Below are 24,885 nucleotides of genomic sequence, written 5' to 3' on the forward strand. Positions count from 1 at the left end.
TGAAATACACTAACACCAGCGCCATTTTCCACACAAATATCATCCAGCCTGAGTCATTTAGTGACAACATACAACTCTCAGATACATACAAATACAATTCCCATACACAAGCCATAAAATTATACTAACACAAAAGATAGAAGTAATAGAAATAAACATACATATGTATGTATATACACAAATAAATATATTTATACATACGTACTCATACAAGGATAGACAAGCCATTACACATACATTCACAATATAAACTAATATATATCAAGACACATATAGATCAGGAGACAAACAATCATAGATAAATATAAGCCCATATATGGAGCTAACACAATTAGTTTTAATTATGGCTTATACGATCAAAGGGGATGTAACTCTAATTTTCTTTTTCTGTTTTTTTATTCACCTATTTTCACTTTTTGCATTAACCTTGTTTTCTCTCATAATTTCTCATGTACCAGAGTACTGATCTTCAAATAGAACAGACCATGTGCTCAGAGCCTGAGGATTGTTTGGAGACATAAGGTACATTAAGGTTCTTCACAGCTAGAGACTATTAATAGCACCTATCTTTATACTGAGTGCATTAGGAATATTTAAAACTCTAATTTCTAGCAACGTAGGTGCTTTGTCACACTTAGTGGTGATTGAACTTTTCCTTTATGGTATCACATTGCGCCTGGCTGTTTATATTAATTCTCAGTATATATATATATATATATATATATATATATATATATATATATATATATATATATATATATATATCATGATCGTTTAATGTCCGCTTTCCATGCTAGCATGAGTTGGACGATTTGACTGAGGACTGGTGAAACCTGATGGCTACACCAGACTCCAATCTGATTTGGCAGAGTTTCTACAGCTGGATGCCCTTCCTAACGCCAACCACTCCGAGAGGGTAGTGGGTGCTTTTACATGTCACCGGCACGAAGGCCAGTCAGGCGATACTGGCAACGGCCACGCTCAAAATGGTGTATTTTATGTGCCACCCGCACAAGAGCCAGTCCAGGGGCACTGGCAACGATGGGCACAGGTGCCATCACTATTTCGCTTGCCCCAATAGGTCTTCGCAAGCTGAGTTTCGTATCCAATGAAGGAGACAATGTTGGCATGGGTGCCAGTCATCGAATTTAGTTCGATTTCGATTTCACTTGCCTCAACAGGTCTTTGCAAGCGGAGTTTAGTGTCCAATGAAGGAAAGGTACGTATAAGTGGGATGGCTACACCCCTGGCAGAGGCCTTGGATTTAGATCTCACTTGGCTTGCCGGGTCTTCTCACGCACAGCATATTTCCAAGGTCTTGATCAGAAGTCATCTCCTCAGTGAGGCCCAATGTTCGAAGGTCGTGCCTCACCACCTCATCCCAGGTCTTCCTGGGCCTACCTCTTCCACAGGTTCCCTCCACTGCTAGGGTGTGGCACTTTTTCACACAGCTATCCTTGTCCATTCTCGCCACATGACCATACCAACGCAATCGTCACTCTTGCACACCACAATTGACGCTTCTTAGGTTCACACACACGAGGGGGTCCTGAAAAGTTCCTGGCTTTGGGTAAAAGAAAATACAGGAGGATCAGTTAATTATGATTTTATTTAACATATTCCCCACTAAAATTCACACACTAATTGTGGCAATCCTTCAGTTTTTCTAAGCCCTGTAAAAAAAAAAAAGAACTTGGAAGGTTGGGGCTTCAACCAGGCCTTTCACAATACCTTTAAAGCCAGGAACTCGTCAGCACCTCCTTGTATGTGTGTGTGCGCGTGCATGTATGTAATACACACACACACATATAGATTGAAAGGTGTAGAAAGGAAAGCGTGAACAGTGAGGGAGGAAGGCCAAGACAAAAATGGCTGGTGTGGAAGGTAGTATGCTATATGAGTTACTTAGGGAGACAGTGGTCAGTTAGTTGGTTCTATAAATAGATTGATACCACATGAAGCTCTATGAGAGAGAGAGGATATACTTACAATATTATCTTTTATAAAACTTAAAACCGGACCATTTCAAGGATATTTCTTTTTCTATGTTATTACATAATGTACAGGCAAACTAGCCAAGTAGAAAAGTGTTGGCCTATCACTTCAAAGTACAGAGCTCTTTCAAAGTTGATTTGGAGGTAAACAACAACCTGCTAAATATAACAGTACAATATCTCTTAAATCAGGGGTTTTCAAACTGTGGTCCGTGGACCACAGGGGGTCTGCAAGGATAAGACAGGGGTCCGTAGACAGCAAATACTTTTTATGGGCAATTTGATTTTATATATGTTTTTTAATCAAAATCTTTTAATTGACAATAAACCTATTTGTTAAATACTGTTAAATAAATAAATGTAAAAATATGTTATTTTAAGCAAATATGTATAAATTTCATAAGCGTTTATAAGGGGGTCCTAAGGTAAAGCCTGAAATATAAAGGGGTCCGCAAGTCAAAAAGTTTGAAAACCCCTGTCTTAAATGACATCCTACAGTCTATAAAGGGGTAGGACAGATTGAAGAATGATATTCAATAATCGCAAGATAGTCACAGTCTTGGATTAAACAACAAAAACCTCATAATATGATAGGATGAATAAAAATTTTCATTTTTTTACACCTACTGGGCTTGTGGCTATAAAGTTCACTTCCAAATCACATGGTTTTGGGTTCAGTCTTACTGTGTGGCATCTTGAGCAAGTGTCTTCTACTATAGCCCTACACTGATCAAAATCTTGTGATGGTTTAAATAGACAGAAACTGAAAGAAGCCCATCGTGTGTGTATGTGCATCCCCCCACCCTTCTTTTGACATCATGCAATATTTGTAAATAAGCACCACGTCCATACAAGCACTGTTATTTGGTTCCAATCTTCTGTGAAAACATGTCTGACCTTGGGGAAATATCACCTTGTTTGGAAACAGATGAGGGTCAGTAATAGTTAGGGTATCCAGTCATAGAAAACCTGCCTCAATGAATTATGTTTGTTCCATGCAAGAATGAAAAAGTGGACGTTAAAACGATAATAATGATGATAAAAATCTGATTAACATTCACTTTAACCCATCATATTTGTGTATATGGATAACATTTCTCAAGACTCTCAGGCTTTAGTATATATTTTCTAAAGTCCTTATATTTTAAATGAATTAATATATGGTGTGTGTGTTTATTTGGCAAGAAAAAAAACGACCATCCCGAAATATAACAATGTTTCAAAGTAAATTTTTACCTGTTTCAATAAACGATTTCACATTAGGAATCTTGCAAAACAAATACATAAACGTTTCAGAAAATAGATATTTTAAATTAAATTTTCTACAAATACCTTTCAGATAGCATTTCAGTTTACAATTAACAAAATCGGTAGGTGTGCACACACACATACTGACACAAACCAATTTTTTTCTTCACATTAAATTCTGATATAAACGTAATGTAGGTATTCTTTCGTAACTGTCAGCAAAGAAGTCATTTGAAGCATGTGGTATTGTTATGGTAATGTAAACTATCTGAAAGGCATTTGTAGAAAAGTTCATTAAAAAATACCCTTATTTATGAAAGTCACGAGGAAAGTTGTGCGAATTATCTGAAACTCCTCCCACCTCATCCGAAAGCTTTTCCACCACAGATTCCGATATAATTGGTGTCTACACGAGTATGCATTGGGCACAATTGTGTAGGTATGCCAGATATTGGCTATTTCGATTCATGACAGACGGCTTGTTTGTTTACAAACATCGTGACACATGACAACGTGGTTCACGAACCTTAAAGATAGTTGTGTTGTAGTAAACAATAACATCGTTAGTTACCAACCACTCACAGGTTCATTCTATTTCTGATGGCGAGTGACAAAGGAAGTAACTTTTTATAAATTAAAATATACAGTTCAATTTTTCTTTTAAATTATCAATGGCAATCTTTTGCCTAATCAATAACAAAAAAATGGGCAACAGAAATAATCCTCAATTACACTGAACAAGCCGGCCTCAGCGCAGCCTAAAAAGTATCCAGTGTCCACGAAACTGATAAAGTTTGATAAAGTGAAAGCGACACGTTTAATCAATGAGGTCGCCCAGATATCGCCACAGTAAAATACACAAGTTCAAAGACCTGCAAAATGGGGTTGAACCCAAAACCACATAATCATTGCTAAGTGAAATTCTTATCCTCAGAGCTATGCCTGCACAAAATATCGAGAATACATTGACGTAAGAAGATAAAATTACATTCGTCATCAAAATGTTCGATATGACCTTTGCTACCAAAGTAAAACGAGACAAGACATTTGAATATGCAAAGTAAAACGAGACAAGACATTTGAATATGCAATATTTTGCACACTATGACTGAGAAAAGGCGGGATGATCACAGCTCAAACGTCTTCGATGACAAATCTTTTCAGGTTATAAGTTTAAATCCTGTTTAAGTCAACATTCCTCAGCTGATAAAATAAAGTATCAGTTAAGATGCATCTCAGATGTAAATGAAAATTATAATAGAAGACAGACACAGTCTACTCAGACTAAAACAACAATGATGTGACGTCCTTATAAATGAATTATTTCCAGCAGGTTTTGACAATTCTTGGATTTATATTTTAGTTTCTGATATTATTCGTATTCTTTAAAAAGCAACGGTAAGGTATAATGGAGATTTGATTACTATTTCAAATGGGTTGAACGGGTATGCAGTTCAACCCATGGAGAAGGAAAAGGGCAGGGAATTAGGGGAAGGTGGGGACAAGAATATATATGTGCTGTTGACATTAAATAACAAGGTCTTTTCCTCCTACATTTTCGAGAGAGGCCATAAGCCAACAGGTTGGGGATCTGATGACACACCGTAAAGCAAAGCGCTTTACGGACGTGAAACCCAAAGTAATACGGTAAACTACTACCCATGAGTTATCAGAGGATGTGCAGATTAGTTACGGTTCAGTTCAGTCCATTACCACTGAAGATTTGGTTATGAGACGCAAGTTTGTGCAAAAAAACTGCTTTCAGCTAATCAAAAAGACACTTGGGTTTCAGTTTCACAAGATCTTGTGTCAAGAACGATGAAAACTTTTTGAAAACTTTCCGTAGGCCTCTGAACAGGTATCGCCAAGCTTTTGACAAAATTTGAAGCAGATTCTCTGCTCAACTTTCCCTGTAATGGTGAATATGATGATCACATGCTACACACCTTCCTTCCAAGCACTGCTGTAAACAGCGAAAGTGAGCTAGGACATTAAAAACTTAGTGCACATGCACAGCAGAATTCAAGGTCAATCTCTGCCAAGCATGCTTCAGTTTCATTATAATAGCAACAGTCCGGATACTCATTGATCAGACCACATAAATAATAAGGTGCAGGAGTGGCTGTGTGGTAAAAAGCTTGCTTTCCAACCACATGGTTCAGGGTTCAGTCCCACTGTGAGGTACCTTGGGCAAGTGTTTTCTACTAGAGCCTCAAGCCGACCAAAGCCTTGTGAGTAGTTGAAGTCGACAGAAACTGAAAGAAGCCCATCGTACATATATATATATATGTATTTGTGTGTCTGTGTTTGTCTCCCCACCATCACTTGACGACCAATGTTGGTGTGTTTACGTTCCCGTAAATAGCAGTTTAGCAAAAGAACCCAATAGAATAAGTACTAAGCTTACAAAGATAAGTCTTGGGGTCAATTTGTTCAACTAAAGGCAGTGCTCCAGCATGGCCACAGTCAAATGCCAAACAAGTAAAAGTGTAATCACATGATACGTTAACTATATATTTACATTTGTATATATATACATATGGTTGTTGGTGTGTATGTGTGTTAAAATGAAGGATGGCCTATATATTATTAATGCAGACAGACAGATATTTAGTAGTTTCATTTTCTCGGAAAAATATTGTCTGACCTAACGGCCCTCCATGTTTGTTTTCGTTTGGTTTGTTGTATGTCTCCACTGTCCTGTTTTTGTTACCATCTTTGACCCTCCGCCAATCCCAAATTTTATTTTGGTTCGCGGAAGCAGCTGTTTTTCGAAGCCTCATATTGGTGTTAATGGCTCAAAATGTAGAGTGGATTAACAGCCAACAACTGATTAAGAGTCATTCTTTATGTCACTTGTCTTGTTTTCCATTTGTCTCTCTTGTTGTTCACATACCCAAGTTTGCCTTCGTATTTCATGTTGTTTACGTGATGTTGTATACCTATATATGCATGTCCAATTTTTCCTGTCTTGGTTTACGTTTGCCACCTTGGAATCCTCTATTTAGTTGGTTGATCCACTACTCAGGAAGAGACTATTCTAGAGTACGTCCTGCCTTATCTTCGAAACGTTGAGTTAGAATAGAGGCAGCTGATGAATAATTCCAAGTGGCTTTCTGTTTTCCTATGTGTTCGTTCCGTTGTCTGTAGTTCATTGTTCTAACGTCCTGTACCCTGATATGCATCTATATACACATGTAGATGAAAGTATATACATATATGTGTGTATACATGCATATATATTTTTTGTATTATATATATATATATATATATATATATATATATATATATATATATATATATATGTACATATATATATACACACACACACACTTATATATGTGTACATATATGTATGTATGTAGGTTCTGGCTATATATAAATGAGAAACCCATTCTAAATTATCTAGCTGACGTACTACGACGAAATACCCAAGATGCAGATAAGATAGAGATTTTTATTTATTTACGGCCTCAAACATCTCAATACCTTGCGCTTTCTTGTTTCTCTCCATGAAATTCAATTGAATTCAGTTGTTGTCTTAAATTCATGCTTATTCATTTTCTAAGCTTCCTAAATTCATGCTACGTTATATTCTAATCACCCAGAATTCATTGCTCTTTTAAAAAAATTACGATTTATGCATTGTTGTCTCTCAAATATTTAAAATCTACAATTAAGAGCCCTCTCTACTCGCTGGCGGTACCTACCCACCACCACTACCCATTTTCCTTTATTCAAAAATTCTTATCGCTCCTTAAAATTATGGCTTTTAAGTGTTGATTTCTCAGCCCAAGAATTACAGCGTGATGTGCTGCTTGACTGGTCCCCCCTCTCCCTCTCTCTCTCTCTCTCTCTCTTTATATATATATATATGATGATGATGATGATGATCTTTTCTCCCGCCATGCCTCTGTCTACCCCTCCATCCTCTCTCTCCCCCTTCGTAGTTTTTCCTTTAAGGTCTTCAGGTTCTGGCTATATATAAATGAGAAACCCATTCTAAATTATCTAGCTGACGTACTACGACGAAATACCCAAGATGCAGATAAGATAGAGATTTTTATTTATTTACGGCCTCAAACATCTCAATACCTTGCGCTTTCTTGTTTCTCTCCATGAAATTCAATTGAATTCAGTTGTTGTCTTAAATTCATGCTTATTCATTTTCTAAGCTTCCTAAATTCATGCTACGTTATATTCTAATCACCCAGAATTCATTGCTCTTTTAAAAAAATTACGATTTATGCATTGTTGTCTCTCAAATATTTAAAATCTACAATTAAGAGCCCTCTCTACTCGCTGGCGGTACCTACCCACCACCACTACCCATTTTCCTTTATTCAAAAATTCTTATCGCTCCTTAAAATTATGGCTTTTAAGTGTTGATTTCTCAGCCCAAGAATTACAGCGTGATGTGCTGCTTGACTGGTCCCCCCTCTCCCTCTCTCTCTCTCTCTCTCTCTTTATATATATATATGATGATGATGATGATGATCTTTTCTCCCGCCATGCCTCTGTCTACCCCTCCATCCTCTCTCTCCCCCTTCGTAGTTTTTCCTTTAAGGTCTTCAGGTTCTGGCTATATATAAATGAGAAACCCATTCTAAATTATCTAGCTGACGTACTACGACGAAATACCCAAGATGCAGATAAGATAGAGATTTTTATTTATTTACGGCCTCAAACATCTCAATACCTTGCGCTTTCTTGTTTCTCTCCATGAAATTCAATTGAATTCAGTTGTTGTCTTAAATTCATGCTTATTCATTTTCTAAGCTTCCTAAATTCATGCTACGTTATATTCTAATCACCCAGAATTCATTGCTCTTTTAAAAAAATTACGATTTATGCATTGTTGTCTCTCAAATATTTAAAATCTACAATTAAGAGCCCTCTCTACTCGCTGGCGGTACCTACCCACCACCACTACCCATTTTCCTTTATTCAAAAATTCTTATCGCTCCTTAAAATTATGGCTTTTAAGTGTTGATTTCTCAGCCCAAGAATTACAGCGTGATGTGCTGCTTGACTGGTCCCCCCTCTCCCTCTCTCTCTCTCTCTCTCTCTTTATATATATATATGATGATGATGATGATGATCTTTTCTCCCGCCATGCCTCTGTCTACCCCTCCATCCTCTCTCTCCCCCTTCGTAGTTTTTCCTTTAAGGTCTTCAGGTTCTGGCTATATATAAATGAGAAACCCATTCTAAATTATCTAGCTGACGTACTACGACGAAATACCCAAGATGCAGATAAGATAGAGATTTTTATTTATTTACGGCCTCAAACATCTCAATACCTTGCGCTTTCTTGTTTCTCTCCATGAAATTCAATTGAATTCAGTTGTTGTCTTAAATTCATGCTTATTCATTTTCTAAGCTTCCTAAATTCATGCTACGTTATATTCTAATCACCCAGAATTCATTGCTCTTTTAAAAAAATTACGATTTATGCATTGTTGTCTCTCAAATATTTAAAATCTACAATTAAGAGCCCTCTCTACTCGCTGGCGGTACCTACCCACCACCACTACCCATTTTCCTTTATTCAAAAATTCTTATCGCTCCTTAAAATTATGGCTTTTAAGTGTTGATTTCTCAGCCCAAGAATTACAGCGTGATGTGCTGCTTGACTGGTCCCCCCTCTCCCTCTCTCTCTCTCTCTCTCTCTTTATATATATATATGATGATGATGATGATGATCTTTTCTCCCGCCATGCCTCTGTCTACCCCTCCATCCTCTCTCTCCCCCTTCGTAGTTTTTCCTTTAAGGTCTTCAGGTTCTGGCTATATATAAATGAGAAACCCATTCTAAATTATCTAGCTGACGTACTACGACGAAATACCCAAGATGCAGATAAGATAGAGATTTTTATTTATTTACGGCCTCAAACATCTCAATACCTTGCGCTTTCTTGTTTCTCTCCATGAAATTCAATTGAATTCAGTTGTTGTCTTAAATTCATGCTTATTCATTTTCTAAGCTTCCTAAATTCATGCTACGTTATATTCTAATCACCCAGAATTCATTGCTCTTTTTAAAAAATTACGATTTATGCATTGTTGTCTCTCAAATATTTAAAATCTACAATTAAGAGCCCTCTCTACTCGCTGGCGGTACCTACCCACCACCACTACCCATTTTCCTTTATTCAAAAATTCTTATCGCTCCTTAAAATTATGGCTTTTAAGTGTTGATTTCTCAGCCCAAGAATTACAGCGTGATGTGCTGCTTGACTGGTCCCCCCTCTCCCTCTCTCTCTCTCTCTCTCTCTTTATATATATATATGATGATGATGATGATGATCTTTTCTCCCGCCATGCCTCTGTCTACCCCTCCATCCTCTCTCTCCCCCTTCGTAGTTTTTCCTTTAAGGTCTTCAGGTTCTGGCTATATATAAATGAGAAACCCATTCTAAATTATCTAGCTGACGTACTACGACGAAATACCCAAGATGCAGATAAGATAGAGATTTTTATTTATTTACGGCCTCAAACATCTCAATACCTTGCGCTTTCTTGTTTCTCTCCATGAAATTCAATTGAATTCAGTTGTTGTCTTAAATTCATGCTTATTCATTTTCTAAGCTTCCTAAATTCATGCTACGTTATATTCTAATCACCCAGAATTCATTGCTCTTTTAAAAAAATTACGATTTATGCATTGTTGTCTCTCAAATATTTAAAATCTACAATTAAGAGCCCTCTCTACTCGCTGGCGGTACCTACCCACCACCACTACCCATTTTCCTTTATTCAAAAATTCTTATCGCTCCTTAAAATTATGGCTTTTAAGTGTTGATTTCTCAGCCCAAGAATTACAGCGTGATGTGCTGCTTGACTGGTCCCCCCTCTCCCTCTCTCTCTCTCTCTCTCTCTTTATATATATATATGATGATGATGATGATGATCTTTTCTCCCGCCATGCCTCTGTCTACCCCTCCATCCTCTCTCTCCCCCTTCGTAGTTTTTCCTTTAAGGTCTTCAGGTTCTGGCTATATATAAATGAGAAACCCATTCTAAATTATCTAGCTGACGTACTACGACGAAATACCCAAGATGCAGATAAGATAGAGATTTTTATTTATTTACGGCCTCAAACATCTCAATACCTTGCGCTTTCTTGTTTCTCTCCATGAAATTCAATTGAATTCAGTTGTTGTCTTAAATTCATGCTTATTCATTTTCTAAGCTTCCTAAATTCATGCTACGTTATATTCTAATCACCCAGAATTCATTGCTCTTTTTAAAAAATTACGATTTATGCATTGTTGTCTCTCAAATATTTAAAATCTACAATTAAGAGCCCTCTCTACTCGCTGGCGGTACCTACCCACCACCACTACCCATTTTCCTTTATTCAAAAATTCTTATCGCTCCTTAAAATTATGGCTTTTAAGTGTTGATTTCTCAGCCCAAGAATTACAGCGTGATGTGCTGCTTGACTGGTCCCCCCTCTCCCTCTCTCTCTCTCTCTCTCTCTTTATATATATATATGATGATGATGATGATGATCTTTTCTCCCGCCATGCCTCTGTCTACCCCTCCATCCTCTCTCTCCCCCTTCGTAGTTTTTCCTTTAAGGTCTTCAGGTTCTGGCTATATATAAATGAGAAACCCATTCTAAATTATCTAGCTGACGTACTACGACGAAATACCCAAGATGCAGATAAGATAGAGATTTTTATTTATTTACGGCCTCAAACATCTCAATACCTTGCGCTTTCTTGTTTCTCTCCATGAAATTCAATTGAATTCAGTTGTTGTCTTAAATTCATGCTTATTCATTTTCTAAGCTTCCTAAATTCATGCTACGTTATATTCTAATCACCCAGAATTCATTGCTCTTTTTAAAAAATTACGATTTATGCATTGTTGTCTCTCAAATATTTAAAATCTACAATTAAGAGCCCTCTCTACTCGCTGGCGGTACCTACCCACCACCACTACCCATTTTCCTTTATTCAAAAATTCTTATCGCTCCTTAAAATTATGGCTTTTAAGTGTTGATTTCTCAGCCCAAGAATTACAGCGTGATGTGCTGCTTGACTGGTCCCCCCTCTCCCTCTCTCTCTCTCTCTCTCTCTTTATATATATATATGATGATGATGATGATGATCTTTTCTCCCGCCATGCCTCTGTCTACCCCTCCATCCTCTCTCTCCCCCTTCGTAGTTTTTCCTTTAAGGTCTTCAGGTTCTGGCTATATATAAATGAGAAACCCATTCTAAATTATCTAGCTGACGTACTACGACGAAATACCCAAGATGCAGATAAGATAGAGATTTTTATTTATTTACGGCCTCAAACATCTCAATACCTTGCGCTTTCTTGTTTCTCTCCATGAAATTCAATTGAATTCAGTTGTCTTAAATTCATGCTTATTCATTTTCTAAGCTTCCTAAATTCATGCTACGTTATATTCTAATCACCCAGAATTCATTGCTCTTTTTAAAAAATTACGATTTATGCATTGTTGTCTCTCAAATATTTAAAATCTACAATTAAGAGCCCTCTCTACTCGCTGGCGGTAACCCGCCCTCCCACCCCCTCCACCGGAAGTTCATTCGTCTGTCATTCCTCTGTCATCCCACCCCCTCCACCGGAAGTTTCATTCCTCTGTCATCCCACCCCCTCCACCGGAAGTTCATTCCTCTGCCATCCCACCCCCTCCACCGGAAGTTCATTCCTCTGTCATCCCACCCCCTCCACCGGAAGTTCATTCCTCTGTCATCCCACCCCCTCCACCGGAAGTTCATTCCTCTGTCATCCCACCCCCTCCACCGGAAGTTCATTCCTCTGTCATCCCACCCCCTCCACCGGAAGTTCATTCCTCTGTCATCGCACCCCCTCCACCGGAAGTTCATTCCTCTGCCATCCCACCCCCTCCACCGGAAGTTCATTCCTCTGTCATCCCGCCCCCTCCACCGGAAGTTCATTCCTCTGTCATCCCACCCCCTCCACCGGAAGTTCATTCCTCTGTCATCCCACCCCTCCACCGGAAGTTCATTCCTCTGTCATCCCACCCCCTCCACCGGAAGTTCATTCCTCTGTCATCCCACCCCTCCACCGGAAGTTCATTCCTCTGTCATCCCACCCCCTCCACCGGAAGTTCATTCCTCTGTCATCCCACCCCCTCCACCGGAAGTTCATTCCTCTGTCATCCCGCCCCCTCCACCGGAAGTTCATCCCTTTGTCATCCTGTCAACCTCGGCTGTCTCCCGGAACCCATCTAGTGGCCTTGGCCATCCTCTCCCCTACCTTTGGGTAGCGCATTAAGGTTGAGAAATGTTTGCAGGTTGTAGGTAATGTTTTGCTTATGAATTCTTCCAATTGCAAGTTTTCTTTTCAGGTACACGACACTGCTTTTCCTCTTCCCAGGCTACAGGCCCACACCCCCAACACCCATACTGTTAGGATTGGCACTCTCAACGTCGGCACGCTGAAAGGTAGATCTGGTGAAATTGTTGAGATGCTTGAACGGAGATGCGTAGATATGTGCTGCATCCAGGAAGTAAGATGGAGAGGAGGTTCTGCAAGGTTCCTCACAGGCAAAGAACACAGGTACAAGATTTTCTGGGCAGGGAACACTGACGGGGTCGGGGGCGTAGGAATACTTCTAGCGGAGAAATGGGTGGATAAGGTAATCGAGGTCGTTAGAGTAAGTGACAGAGTACTTAAGATCAGACTAGTGCTTCATCATAGATTAGCTACTGTCATCTCAGCCTATGCACCTCAACCTGGGCTACCAGATGGTCTGAAAGACCAATTCTATGACACCCTCTTGCAAACTACCTCGTCGACGAGTGACAGGGACCTTCTCTTTGTGGCTGGAGACTTCAACGGTCATGTCGGACGTCGTGCTGGGGGCTTCCATGGCATACATGGAGGCTATGGCTTCGGTTCCCGCAACGAGGAGGGAACCAGACTGCTGGAGTTCTGTGATGCAACCAATCTTATAGTCTGCAATACCAACTTCAGGAAACCTGCCAGTCACCTAGTCACCTACCGCTCCGGCAGACACTCTAGCCAAATCGACTACATCCTCGCCAGAAATAGGGAAAGAGGGCGGCTTATAAATGCCAAAACCTACCCTGGCGAAGAATGTACCCCACAACATAGATTAGTAGTTAGCGACTTTGGGATCAAGGCAAAATGGGTGCCCAGAATTAGACAGGCTTGGAGAAGAAGGGTGTGGAAGCTTAAAGACCCTGCAAACGGACAGAGACTTAGAGACAAGTTACTTGAAGCATTTAACGAAATAGAAGGGGATATAGCATCATACAACGTGGAAGACAATTGGAGATTTCTGCGGGACAACCTGTTGAAAGCCACCGACCAGATTTGTGGGTGGTGTAAGGTCCCCTCCCAACCCAGAGTAACGTGGTGGTGGAACAAGGAGGTAGACAGGGCTATTAGACAAAAGAAACAAGCTTGGAAGGACTGGAAGAACGGTGGTAGCAGGGAATTGTACCAATGTGCCAGAAGGGAGACTAGGCGACAGGTTTATTTAGCCAGAGGGGAAGCAGATAAGGAAAGATTTGCCAATGTTCTGCGCCGTGAGGACCAAAGACTCGAGGTATTTCGGGTTGCAAGACAGTGTAGGAGAGAGAATAGTGATGTTGTAGGAGAGAAATGTGTTCGCATGGATGATGGTACGCTTGCATTAAATGAGGATGCAAAGAAAGAGGTCTGGAGATGCCACTACGATAGATTGCTTAATAAAGAGAATGAATGGGAGAAAGAGAGCCTGCCTTATGTCGACCCAATAGAGGGACCAGCTATCCGAGTTGATAGTACCAGGGTAGATAAAGCAATTAAGAGTATGAAGACCGGGAAAGCCCCCGGCCCATCAGGAATCACTGCAGAGATGCTCAAAATATCTGGCAGTGTTGGCTATAGCCTAGTCACCCGTATTACGAACCAGGTGATACACGAAGGAGTCATACCCTATGACTGGTGTAGCAGCATCATAGTCAACTGCTACAAAGGTAAAGGGGACGCTTTAGATACAAATAATTACAGAGGCATCAAGCTGTTAGATCAGGTTATGAAAGTTACAGAGAGGGTCATAGCCCAACTAATTAGGGAGCGAATCAATTTAGATGAGATGCAGTTTGGGTTCGTGCCAGGTAAAAGCACTACTGATGCCTTATTTCTAGTGAGACAGTTGCAAGAGAAATACCTAGCCAAGGATAAACCTCTGTACCTGGCTTTCGTTGACATGGAGAAAGCCTTTGACAGGGTCCCCCGATCCCTTATCTGGTGGTCAATGAGGAAACTTGGGATAGAAGAATGGCTAGTGAGAGCTGTGCGAGCCATGTACAGAGATGCGGCCAGTAAGGTGAGGGTTGGAAATGAGTACAGCAATGAATTCCGGGTAGAGGTAGGGGTCCACCAAGGTTCCGTCCTCAGCCCCCTATTATTTACCATAGTCCTCCAGGCAATCACAGAGGAGTTCAAGACAGGTTGCCCCTGGGAGCTCCTCTATGCTGATGACCTTGCCCTAATTGCGGAGTCACTATCAGAACTAGAGGAGAAGTTTCAGGTGTGGAAGCAAGGTCTAGAATTGAAGGGCCTTAGAGTCAACCTAGCTAAAACCAAAATCCTAATAAGTAGGAAGGTAGATAAAACACAAACCCCTTCAGGTAGATGGCCCTGCTCAGTATGTAGAAAAGGAGTAGGTAGTAACTCTATAAGATGTACCCGGTGCAAGCTATGGACACATAAGAGGTGCAGCAACATCAAAGGCAGGTTAACTAGCAAGTTAGTTTTTGTTTGTGGCAGATGTTCAGGTGCAATAAAGACTGCAAACAAACAGGAAACAACTTCTATCTCATTCCAGGGTGAAAAACTAGAGGTAGTCGATAGCTTCCGCTATCTGGGCGACCAAGTTAGTAGTGGGGGTGGGTGCGCTGAAAGTGTAGCTGCTAGAATAAGAATAGCCTGGGCAAAGTTTAGAGAGCTCTTACCCCTGCTGGCGACAAAGGGACTCTCACTCAGAGTAAAAGGCAGACTGTATGACGCATGCGTACGAACAACCATGCTACATGGCAGTGAAACATGGGCTGTAACTGCTGAGGACATACGTAAGCTCGCAAGGAATGAAGCCAGTATGCTCCGTTGGATGTGTAATGTCAATGTGAATACCCGTCAGAGTGTAAGTATCTTGAGAGAAAAGCTGAACATTAGAAGCATCAGTTGTGGCGTGCAAGAGAGACGATTGCGCTGGTATGGACATGTGGTGAGAATGGAGGAGGATAGCTGCGTGAAAAAGTGCCACACCCTAACAGTTGAGGGAACCCGTGGAAGAGGTAGGCCCAGGAAGACCTGGGCTGAGGTGGTGAGGCAAGACCTTCGTACATTGGGCCTCACCGAGGCGATGACTACGGACCGAGACCTTTGGAAATGGGCTGTGCGTGAGAAGACCCGGCAAGCCAAGCAAGATCGTTGCCAGTGCCCCTGGACTGGTTCTTGTGCGGGTGGCACATGAGATGCACCATTTTGAGCGTGGCCGTTGCCAGTACCGCCTGACTGGCTCCTGTAGGATTTTCGAGCGAGATCGTTGCCAGTGCCCCTGGACTGGCTTGTGCGGGTGGCACATAAAAGACACCATTTCGAGCGTGGCCGTTTTCGTGCGGGTGACACGTAAAAGCACCCACTACACTCTCTGAGTGGTTGGCGTTAGGAAGGGCATCCAGCTGTAGAAACTCTGCCAAATCAGACTGGAGCCTGGTGTTGCCATCCGGTTTCACCAGTCCTCAGTCAAATCGTCCAACCCATGCTAGCATGGAAAGCGGACGTTAAACGATGATGATGATGATGATATATATATATATATATATATATATATATATATATATATATATATATGTATGTATGTATGTGTGTGTATGTATATATATATATATATTGATGCGACCACCGAAAATACAATTAGCATTATATCCCTATCTCCCGGGCTGGGTTTTGAACCTGTACTCTGGTCAGTTGGGGACAATGGTATTTCCTTTGTCTTGTCGGCAACCACAGCTATTTTTAGCGTAGCTGCCCCTTTCCTATCAGCGAAAATTCAAAAAAGGCAGGATAGAAATTGTACCGACCGACCCATCTTGGGAGGGGGTAAAGTAGCACTATGAGCTATGGTATTTGGGATGAATAGGAGAACAGGAATTGGCGCGAAAGCAGTCAGCCGAAGCAGTTAGCCCGAGGAGATGGGGCCAGTCGAGTTAGATGAAGTGAAGATGAGAAAGAGATAGCGAGTCGAGTGGTAGCGGTCGTCCGAAGCAGTTGTACAGAGATGAAGTGAAGAATTATAAGCCAGCAGAAGCAGTTGGGGACAGCAGTTTGCCCGAGGAGATGGGGCCAGTCGAGTTAGATGAAGTGAAGATGAGAAAGAGATAGCGAGTCGAGTGGTAGCGGTCGTCCGAAGCAGTTGTACAGAGATGAAGTGAAGAATTATAAGTCTGACAGAGAGAAAGCTATAGTCAGCAGAAATGCATAGAGTCCCAGAGAGAGAAAGGGGCAGAGAGATGGGATACTGGCAGCCAAAAGAGATAGCAGTAGTCAGTTGTTTACCTCTTGGATTATAGTGAGTTTTGTGAAAGAAAGGAATTGAGTACAGCAGAGGTTTGTTACAAATATTCTTCCAAGAAATGTATTTGTTGGATGTTTAAAGAAAAAGACTGTTAACTGTGATATGTAACTGAAAAGAGAAAACGAAGAAAAGAAAGAACAGAAAGAACTTTTGATGGACTTAATGATTGCAAACCCTTGATTATGTTCACGCAATGTCACACCATTATATGCTATTGAACTGTTATGTAATGTTTTGAAATGTATTCTCATGTTTATGTAATGCTTTATTCTCATGTTTTTGATGTTATGTAAAAAGAAATGGTTACCCAACGCATGGTCTTTGTGTTGTTTCTTTCACCCCTCCTTTTGCCTGTGTTGTTCTTCGTTGCGTGCTCCAGCCGGGGCTTATTATTGGTCAGGTGACCTAGGCGAGCTGCTAGCTCACTGAGCGTTCGACGTTCGCGCGAGTTCTCTCTTCGGTTAAGGAGGTGCTTCGCGTGTGGGCGTTCGTAACAATATATATATGTAAGTATGTACATATACGTATGTATGTGTATGCATTTCTTATTTATCATAGTCCTCCAGGCAATCACAGAGGAGTTCAAGACAGGTTGCCCCTGGGAGCTCCTCTATGCTGATGACCTTGCCCTAATTGCGGAGTCACTATCAGAACTAGAGGAGAAGTTTCAGGTGTGGAAGCAAGGTCTAGAATTGAAGGGCCTTAGAGTCAACCTAGCTAAAACCAAAATCCTAATAAGTAGGAAGGTAGATAAAACACAAACCCCTTCAGGTAGATGGCCCTGCTCAGTATGTAGAAAAGGAGTAGGTAGTAACTCTATAAGATGTACCCGGTGCAAGCTATGGACACATAAGAGGTGCAGCAACATCAAAGGCAGGTTAACTAGCAAGTTAGTTTTTGTTTGTGGCAGATGTTCAGGTGCAATAAAAACTGTAAACAAACAGGAAACAACTTCTATCTCATTCCAGGGAGAAAAACTAGAGATAGTCGATAGCTTCCGCTATCTGGGCGACCAAGTTAGTAGTGGGGGTGGGTGCACTGAAAGTGTAGCTGCTAGAATAAGAATAGCCTGGGCAAAGTTTAGAGAGCTCTTACCCCTGCTGGCGACAAAGGGACTCTCACTCAGAGTAAAAGGCAGACTGTATGATGCATGTGTTCAAACAGCCATGCTACATGGCAGTGAAACATGGGCTGTAACTGCTGAGGACATACGTAAGCTCGCAAGGAATGAAGCCAGTATGCTCCGTTGGATGTGTAATGTCAATGTGAATACCCGTCAGAGTGTAAGTATCTTGAGAGAAAAGCTGAACATTAGAAGCATCAGTTGTGGTGTGCAAGAGAGATGATTGCGCTGGTATGGACATGTGGTGAGAATGGATGAGGATAGCTGCCTGAAAAAGTGCCACACCCTAACAGTTGAGGGAACCCGTGGAAGAGGTAGGCCCAGGTAGACCTGGGCTGAGGTGGTGAGGCAAGACCTTCATACATTGGGCCTCACCGAGGCGATGACTACTGACCGAGACCTTTGGAAATGTGCTGTGCTTGAGAAGACCCGGCAAGCCAAGTAAGATCGTTGCCAGTGCCCCTGGACTGGCTCTTGTGCGGGTGGCACATAAGATGCACCATTTTGAGCATGGCCGTTGCCAGTACCGCCTGACTGGCCTTTGTGCAGGTGACACGTAAAAGCACCCACCACACTCTCTGAGTGGTTGGCGTTAGGAAGGGCATCCAGCTGTAGAAACTCTGCCAAATTTAGATTGGAGCCTGGTGTTGCCATCCGGTTTCACCAGTCCTCAGTCAAATCGTCCAACCCATGCTAGCATGGAAAGCGGACGTTAAACGATGATGATGATGATATATATATATATATATATGTAAGTATATATATATATGTAAGTATGTACATATATGTATGTATGTGTATGCATATATATATATATTATTTATATTATATATATATATAGTGCTGCATGAAAAGTGCCACTCCCTAACAGTTGAGGGAACCCGTGGAAGAGGTAGGCCCAGGAAGACCTGGGCTGAGGTGGTGAGGCAAGACCTTCGTACATTGGGCCTCACCGAGGCGATGACTACTGACCGAGACCTTTGGAAATGTGCTGTGCGCGAGAAGACCCGGCAAACCAAGTGAGATCGTTGCCAGTGCCGCTGGACTGGCTCTTGTGCGGGTGGCACATAAGATGTACCATCCTGAGCGTGACCGTTGCCAGTACCGCCTGACTGGCCTTGTAGGGTTTTCGAGTGAGATCGTTGCCAGTGCCCCTGGACTGGCTCGTGTGGGTGGCACATAAAAGACACCATTTCGAGCGTGGCCGTTTTCGTGCGGGTGACACGTAAAAGCACCCACTACACTCTCTGAGTGGTTGGCGTTAGGAAGGGCATCCAGCTGTAGAAACTCTGCCAAATTAGATTGGAGCCTGGTGTAGCCATCCGGTTGCACCAGTCGTCAGTCAAATCGTCCAACCCATGCTAGCATGGAAAGCGGACGTTAAACGATGATGATGATGATAGTAGAAGGGCCCGAACCCTTCAAAGGGATGTTTAGCATCCAAGTTCCTGAGGAAAAAACCTAATTTGTGATTTCAAAAGGATTATATTTTCCTCAAAGTTACGATTGAAAAACTCGGATCTTCTTATGAATTTTCCGAAGTCTTCTCTAGACCACCCACCCTATTGCTTTCCTTCCTTTTTCTTTTGTTTTCTGATTCATTTCCTACGTGGGTGTGAAGTAGAAAGATATCCATTTTCCTCAAAGTTACGAGGGAAAAGCACTGGATCTTGTGAATTTTCCAAAGCCCCCCCCTTGTTCTCCACACATTTCTGCTTTAAGATTCGTTTTCTACACCTTTTTTTCACACTCGTTGCACTATCCCCCCCCCCATTTCGTTTCAGGGTAATAATTTCGACATTAACCAAGAGTTTTTCCGAAGAGGTGGAGAGGAGTTTCGGAAAATTCGCACGATCCGACTTTTCACCTCATAACTTTCAGGAAAATGGATTTCTTTTCATGAAATTTTATACAAATAACTTTCAAACAGTATAGATTACGATTATTAAGAATTTTTTCCGAGGGGATGGAGAAAGGAGTTTGGAATCAGGAAGACCAAATAAGTTGGAAACTACTCCGTTTTGACTGGGATTTCCCCCATTTTGTTTATACAGCTTTTGAAATGATGGGGGTATCTTTTTATGAAAAAGAAAAAAAAACTTTTGATATTTCCCCCCTCCCATCCCACAACGGACCGATGTTTTGGCCAATTTTTTAAAACTTAAAAACAATGGGAGGAGCCTTTTCGGGGTACTATTCAAGAAGAGTGGTCCCAGTACGCGCACTCAAGCAAGCTAGTCGTGACTAGTCGATCCTACAACGCATATGAAGCGCGAATGCGCAAAACATGAGGGTTTTTTAAAACAAAGTAAATAATTTTTTTTAAACAAAGTAAATAATTTTTTGTTGTTGAATCCTCCCCATCTTACTCTTAAAACGTCGTTTTACGTTCTTCCAGAGTGTATTTTGGTGTCACATCTATTTCAGTAATCCCATTGTAAGCACTCCAACAATCAAAATATATAGTCGTCCCTGGTTTGATAAATTTTTTAATAAGTGGTAGAAGAGTTTCAGAAGAACGGTCAGCTACAAAGACTAAAAACCTATTTTTATCCTCTCTATCCCATCCTCCGTTGTATTTGCGCTTGCACATCATAGATTCATCTATTTCTACGATGTCCATAAGTCCACCAATTTGGTAAGGGTTACGCAAAAGATAATTACTTGTAACGTCCCTCATGTACTGATAGCATTGAACAACAGTAGATTTTGAAAGACCGACTTTTTAATGGACTGTTTACCAAAAACAGGTAGTGTATAATTTATTTATTTTGTGTAAAAAAATTATTTACTTTGTTTAGAAAAAACCCTCATACATGTTTTGCGCATGACACGCACTCGCGCTAGGTGGTCATAGGATCGACTAGTCACGACTCGCTAGTGCGGATGCGCGAGTGCGCGCACTGGGAACACTCTTCTTGAATAGTACCCCTTTTCGGTAAAAAAAAAAAAGAAATAAAATAAAATGTAAATATTTTCAGAGGAAAAATTGTACGATTCAAGTGAGATTTGACTATTGTTTTTAGCACACCCCAAACCACCCTCCGTTTTCACTCTCACGTGTATTGGTGTTTTGTTTAGTATTTTTCTCCCATTAAACACATTTTATGGGGTAAAGTTTTACCGGGTTAGTTGGTAAAACTTTACCCAAATTTCTTTATAATCGTAATTTATGTCGTTTGAAAGGTATTTGTAAAAGATTTCATCAAAGTCGATCCATTTTCCTAAAAGTTATGAGGGGAAAAATCGGATCGTGTGAATTTTCTGAAACTCTTCTCCCCAACCTTCAGAAAACTTTTTTCCCATAAATCCTTATATATTCTGATTCCACAGTATCTAAGTGGTATTTGTTGAAAATTTCATTAAAAAGTATCCATTTTTCTCAAAGTTATGAGGTAACAAAATCGGCGGGGAAAACATCTGTAGTTATGCCATGAAGCTATGCCGTATTATGATATACTCAAGGTATATTCCGATTGTTGTAGATGTAAAATATTTTGTTTTATTCGGTGGCATAAAACTATACTTTTACAAAAGTTTACATGTGGTTGAATTGTGCGCTATTTACTGTAGCTAACTTTTTTCTTAGGATTCACTCAAGACGTGTACGACGAGAGGAATCAAAAACGAATTAAAAGACTTGAAAATCCAACATCACTGTTAAAAATAAATCTCTGACAAGTAGTATATTACTAAAACCCTGTAAATTATGGGATTGTTTTCGTCAAGCAATACACAGATAAAATGAGACTAAACAGTAATGCTTACCTACTGTTGCAGATATCCAGAAACGACGTACCTGCTGAAGAGGAAATGATGTCAATAAATTGTAGTACCGCACTCACAACGGTAACTTTCAGAATTTCCGCAATTTCGCGCTATTTGCAAGTGTGATGAAATCATTCTAGTATATAATTATATTAAGACGAAGTCAATGGGAAAAATAGGTGTGCTGGATCAGTGTGGGTCGTATTTATGTATGTACGTATACATGACAACACACCCTTTCTCCCACCCCACCCACCCACAAACACGTTTGTTTCATTTACACGTACATACATCTTTCACTTTCTCTTCTCTTTCACTTTAAAACAAAAGTAAATAAAAAAAACTTTTACGGAAATTAGCGAACAACAATGACAAGCCAAAACGAAAGATGGCCAAATTTGACAGGATGGTCATAGTTAGAATGTCTTTAATTATATGTTTGCTCAATAAGGACTATATGAAGCTAAATAACTGTGTTATAGCTTCGCTTAAACAGAAGCTGGTTGGGCTATCTTGAAACCAAGAGAGAACTAGTGATTACTATATAGGTGGAAAATGTATAGAAATATGGAAGGTGTGGCGTTCATGCCTTTTCCGATCGCATCAACATTGTAAACGAAACATCAAAACTTTCGTCCGTTGTTATCACATAAAATAACCAGTGAAGTACTGAGTTGATTTATACCTCTATAATGCAAACTGATGGAATTATAGAAGACTAAAAAGATATTCCCTCTAACTTTGGCTTTACGTTGCTACTTGCGCTTTCGTCAACCAGCAGCCAGTTGGATGGCTGACGGATTGTATTTTTTAAGGGTGGGCTATTAATTTAGCTAGTAATAAGAACGAAGCTGTTGTTAGCATTTTTTTTTAACTAGCTGGCGGAAGATTTGCCTGGGGTCAAACTAGTAGTAACATGGAACAGTCACTTTGATGTAGCGATTAACTTTACTGGTTAGTATAGTTACTACGCTGATCTCAAGATTTTACAACTAGCTACTTTGCTTGTTGCAAATCAGTGACCGATGGTTCCTTTGTTTACAATATATTGCTGGCTGGAGCGGACTCTGGCTATCTCACTGGCGACTAGGTGCTCGCGACTGAGAGGAGCCAACTAGCTCGAAGCAGTCAATCTCGCAATTGAAGATGAGCTAACCAGCCCAAAACTGAGTTAGTCTCGCAATCCTGTTGTCTACCAGAGGATGGTAGGGGTTCACTCCCCTGCTAGCAATATATATGTATGTACAGGGTACAGTGCTGCACCAATAACCAGCAGGTGGAAGACCTGCCGGGGGTTAAAATAGTAGTAACACTTTGATGTGACGATTAACTTTACTGGTTAGTATAGTTTACTGTTCTGATCTCTTTTTGAGATTTTACAACTAGCTACTTTGCTTATGTAAGTATGTATATATATATATATATATATATATATATATATATATAAACGTGTGTGTGTGTGTGTGCTCACACAGACATGACAGAAGTAAATAGACACCTTTATGACTTAAAATATATTTAAATCTGAAATTTTACTTTCAAATTATTTATTAATTATTATAATGTGAATATCTATTATTTAGTAGACATGCCCTTTGCATTTTTGAATGCAAGGACCCCATTAGGCATGCTACTGGTCAGATGATGAATATTCTCTTGAGAAATTTCTTGCAAAGTTTCATGCAGTAATTTCAAAAGATCTGGCTTTGAGGATGCTTTCTTGCTCTTTTTACCTGATGACTGGCTTGGCCATGGAAGATTTGTAATGCCATTCTCTTCCAACCAATCTTGGGTCTTCTTAGCCATGTGACAAGGAGCCCCATCTTCCATAAATAGTCTTCTTTAATCATTTTCCCACTCAAGAAGATTAGGAGTCCTTTCTGCAATATGGACACATATTTATCTGAGTATATGCTTCCCTCACGCTCCACCAGCTCTGATTGATCATTGCTCCAAATTGTTCCCCATACCATCACAAAATAACTGCCATGTTTCATTGTTGGCTGCAATCTTCTCATGTCAAATTCTTGATCACAGAGTCTCCAGACCCACATTCGAACACTGTCAGAAAATACAGCAAATCTGGACTCATCAAAGAATATGACAGTGCTAGGGGTCTCTCCACCATCTTGCTGGCCCAATCTTTTCTCTGCTTGATATTGACTGGTTGAAGAAGTTCTCTTAACTACTACACCATATGCCCGTGGGCATAGTGGTTAAGAGTGCGGGCTACTAACCCCAAGATTCCGAGTTCGATTCCAAGCAGTGACCTGAATAATAATAATACTAATAATAACATAAAAAAATACCTTAGGAATGAGAACCCAGGTTCAAAATTTCCCCAAGACACCTGATGAAGGCTGGAGGGTATATCAGCTGAAACATTGTGTAAACAACAAACAAGATGAGGACAAATATCCGTCAAATGTAAATAATGTTCTTATAAAAGGTTTAATATAATAAAGAAATGAATAACTCATTGTTGTGATGTAAAGAATCTAAGTTTTTATTTATCATAACATAGAATTCCTATCTTTATTTTTTATTCTTTAGCTATCCAGTGACATCACCAATAATTGTGTAAAACAATAACCTTTTTTTAGGTTATTTTCCTATGTAGATTTCTAACTGCCATAAGGCAGAATTCTTGTTTGTTTGTTTTTTAATTTTTTTATTTCATCATCCATTGGTGTCACCAATAGTTGAATTATTTTTCTTAAATACATTTAAAAAATTTTTTATTTCTATAAAGCATTTTCATTATCCAATGATGTCACCATTAGTTGAATGAAGGAATGTCTTAAGTTGAATTTGATTTAAATGTTTTTTTTTTGTTAGCGTATACAAAAACTGGTAATTTTTCAGTTGTTCAATTGGAATTTCACTAATTTTGGATTGCCTCAATAGATTTACACTGCAGCAGATTGAGTCCTAACACGGTATTATTTTTAATGGAAATATTAATACTAATAATAATTATAAATAATAATTAGAGAAAGTGTATTTAGCTTTATGAAGGCAGAACACATCTTTTTCTTTTTTACTGTTAAGTAGAGGAAGGTTGGCCTTCGACACAAAGAAAATTTCACTTATACATAAATAACATTTCTTATTTCTTAAATTATATGCAGGAGCCGAGACCAGAATTTTCC

At 40.1% G+C, this 24,885-nt stretch overlaps 1 protein-coding gene across 10 annotated transcripts in view; it reads right to left on the reverse strand.

The window, feature by feature from the left end:
• Nucleotides 1-22,905, reverse strand: part of LOC106870225 (uncharacterized) — a 29,409-nt gene extending 6,504 nt beyond the window's left edge. For 2 of the 10 annotated variants that reach the window (XM_014916240.3, XM_089350932.1), the window contains exon 1: nucleotides 3,231-3,597. In XM_014916240.3, the coding sequence (XP_014771726.2) occupies nucleotides 3,231-3,384 (154 nt within the window). In that variant the 5' untranslated portion in view covers nucleotides 3,385-3,597. The other 8 variants (XM_089350931.1, XM_052967200.2, XM_052967199.2 and 5 more) reach the window with 8 other exon arrangements.
• Nucleotides 22,906-24,885: the final 1,980 nt, after the last annotated feature.

This window comes from Octopus bimaculoides, chromosome 4 (genome assembly GCF_046866305.1).
Source record: "Octopus bimaculoides isolate indiv1 chromosome 4, ASM4686630v1, whole genome shotgun sequence".
NCBI lineage: Eukaryota > Metazoa > Mollusca > Cephalopoda > Octopoda > Octopodidae > Octopus > Octopus bimaculoides.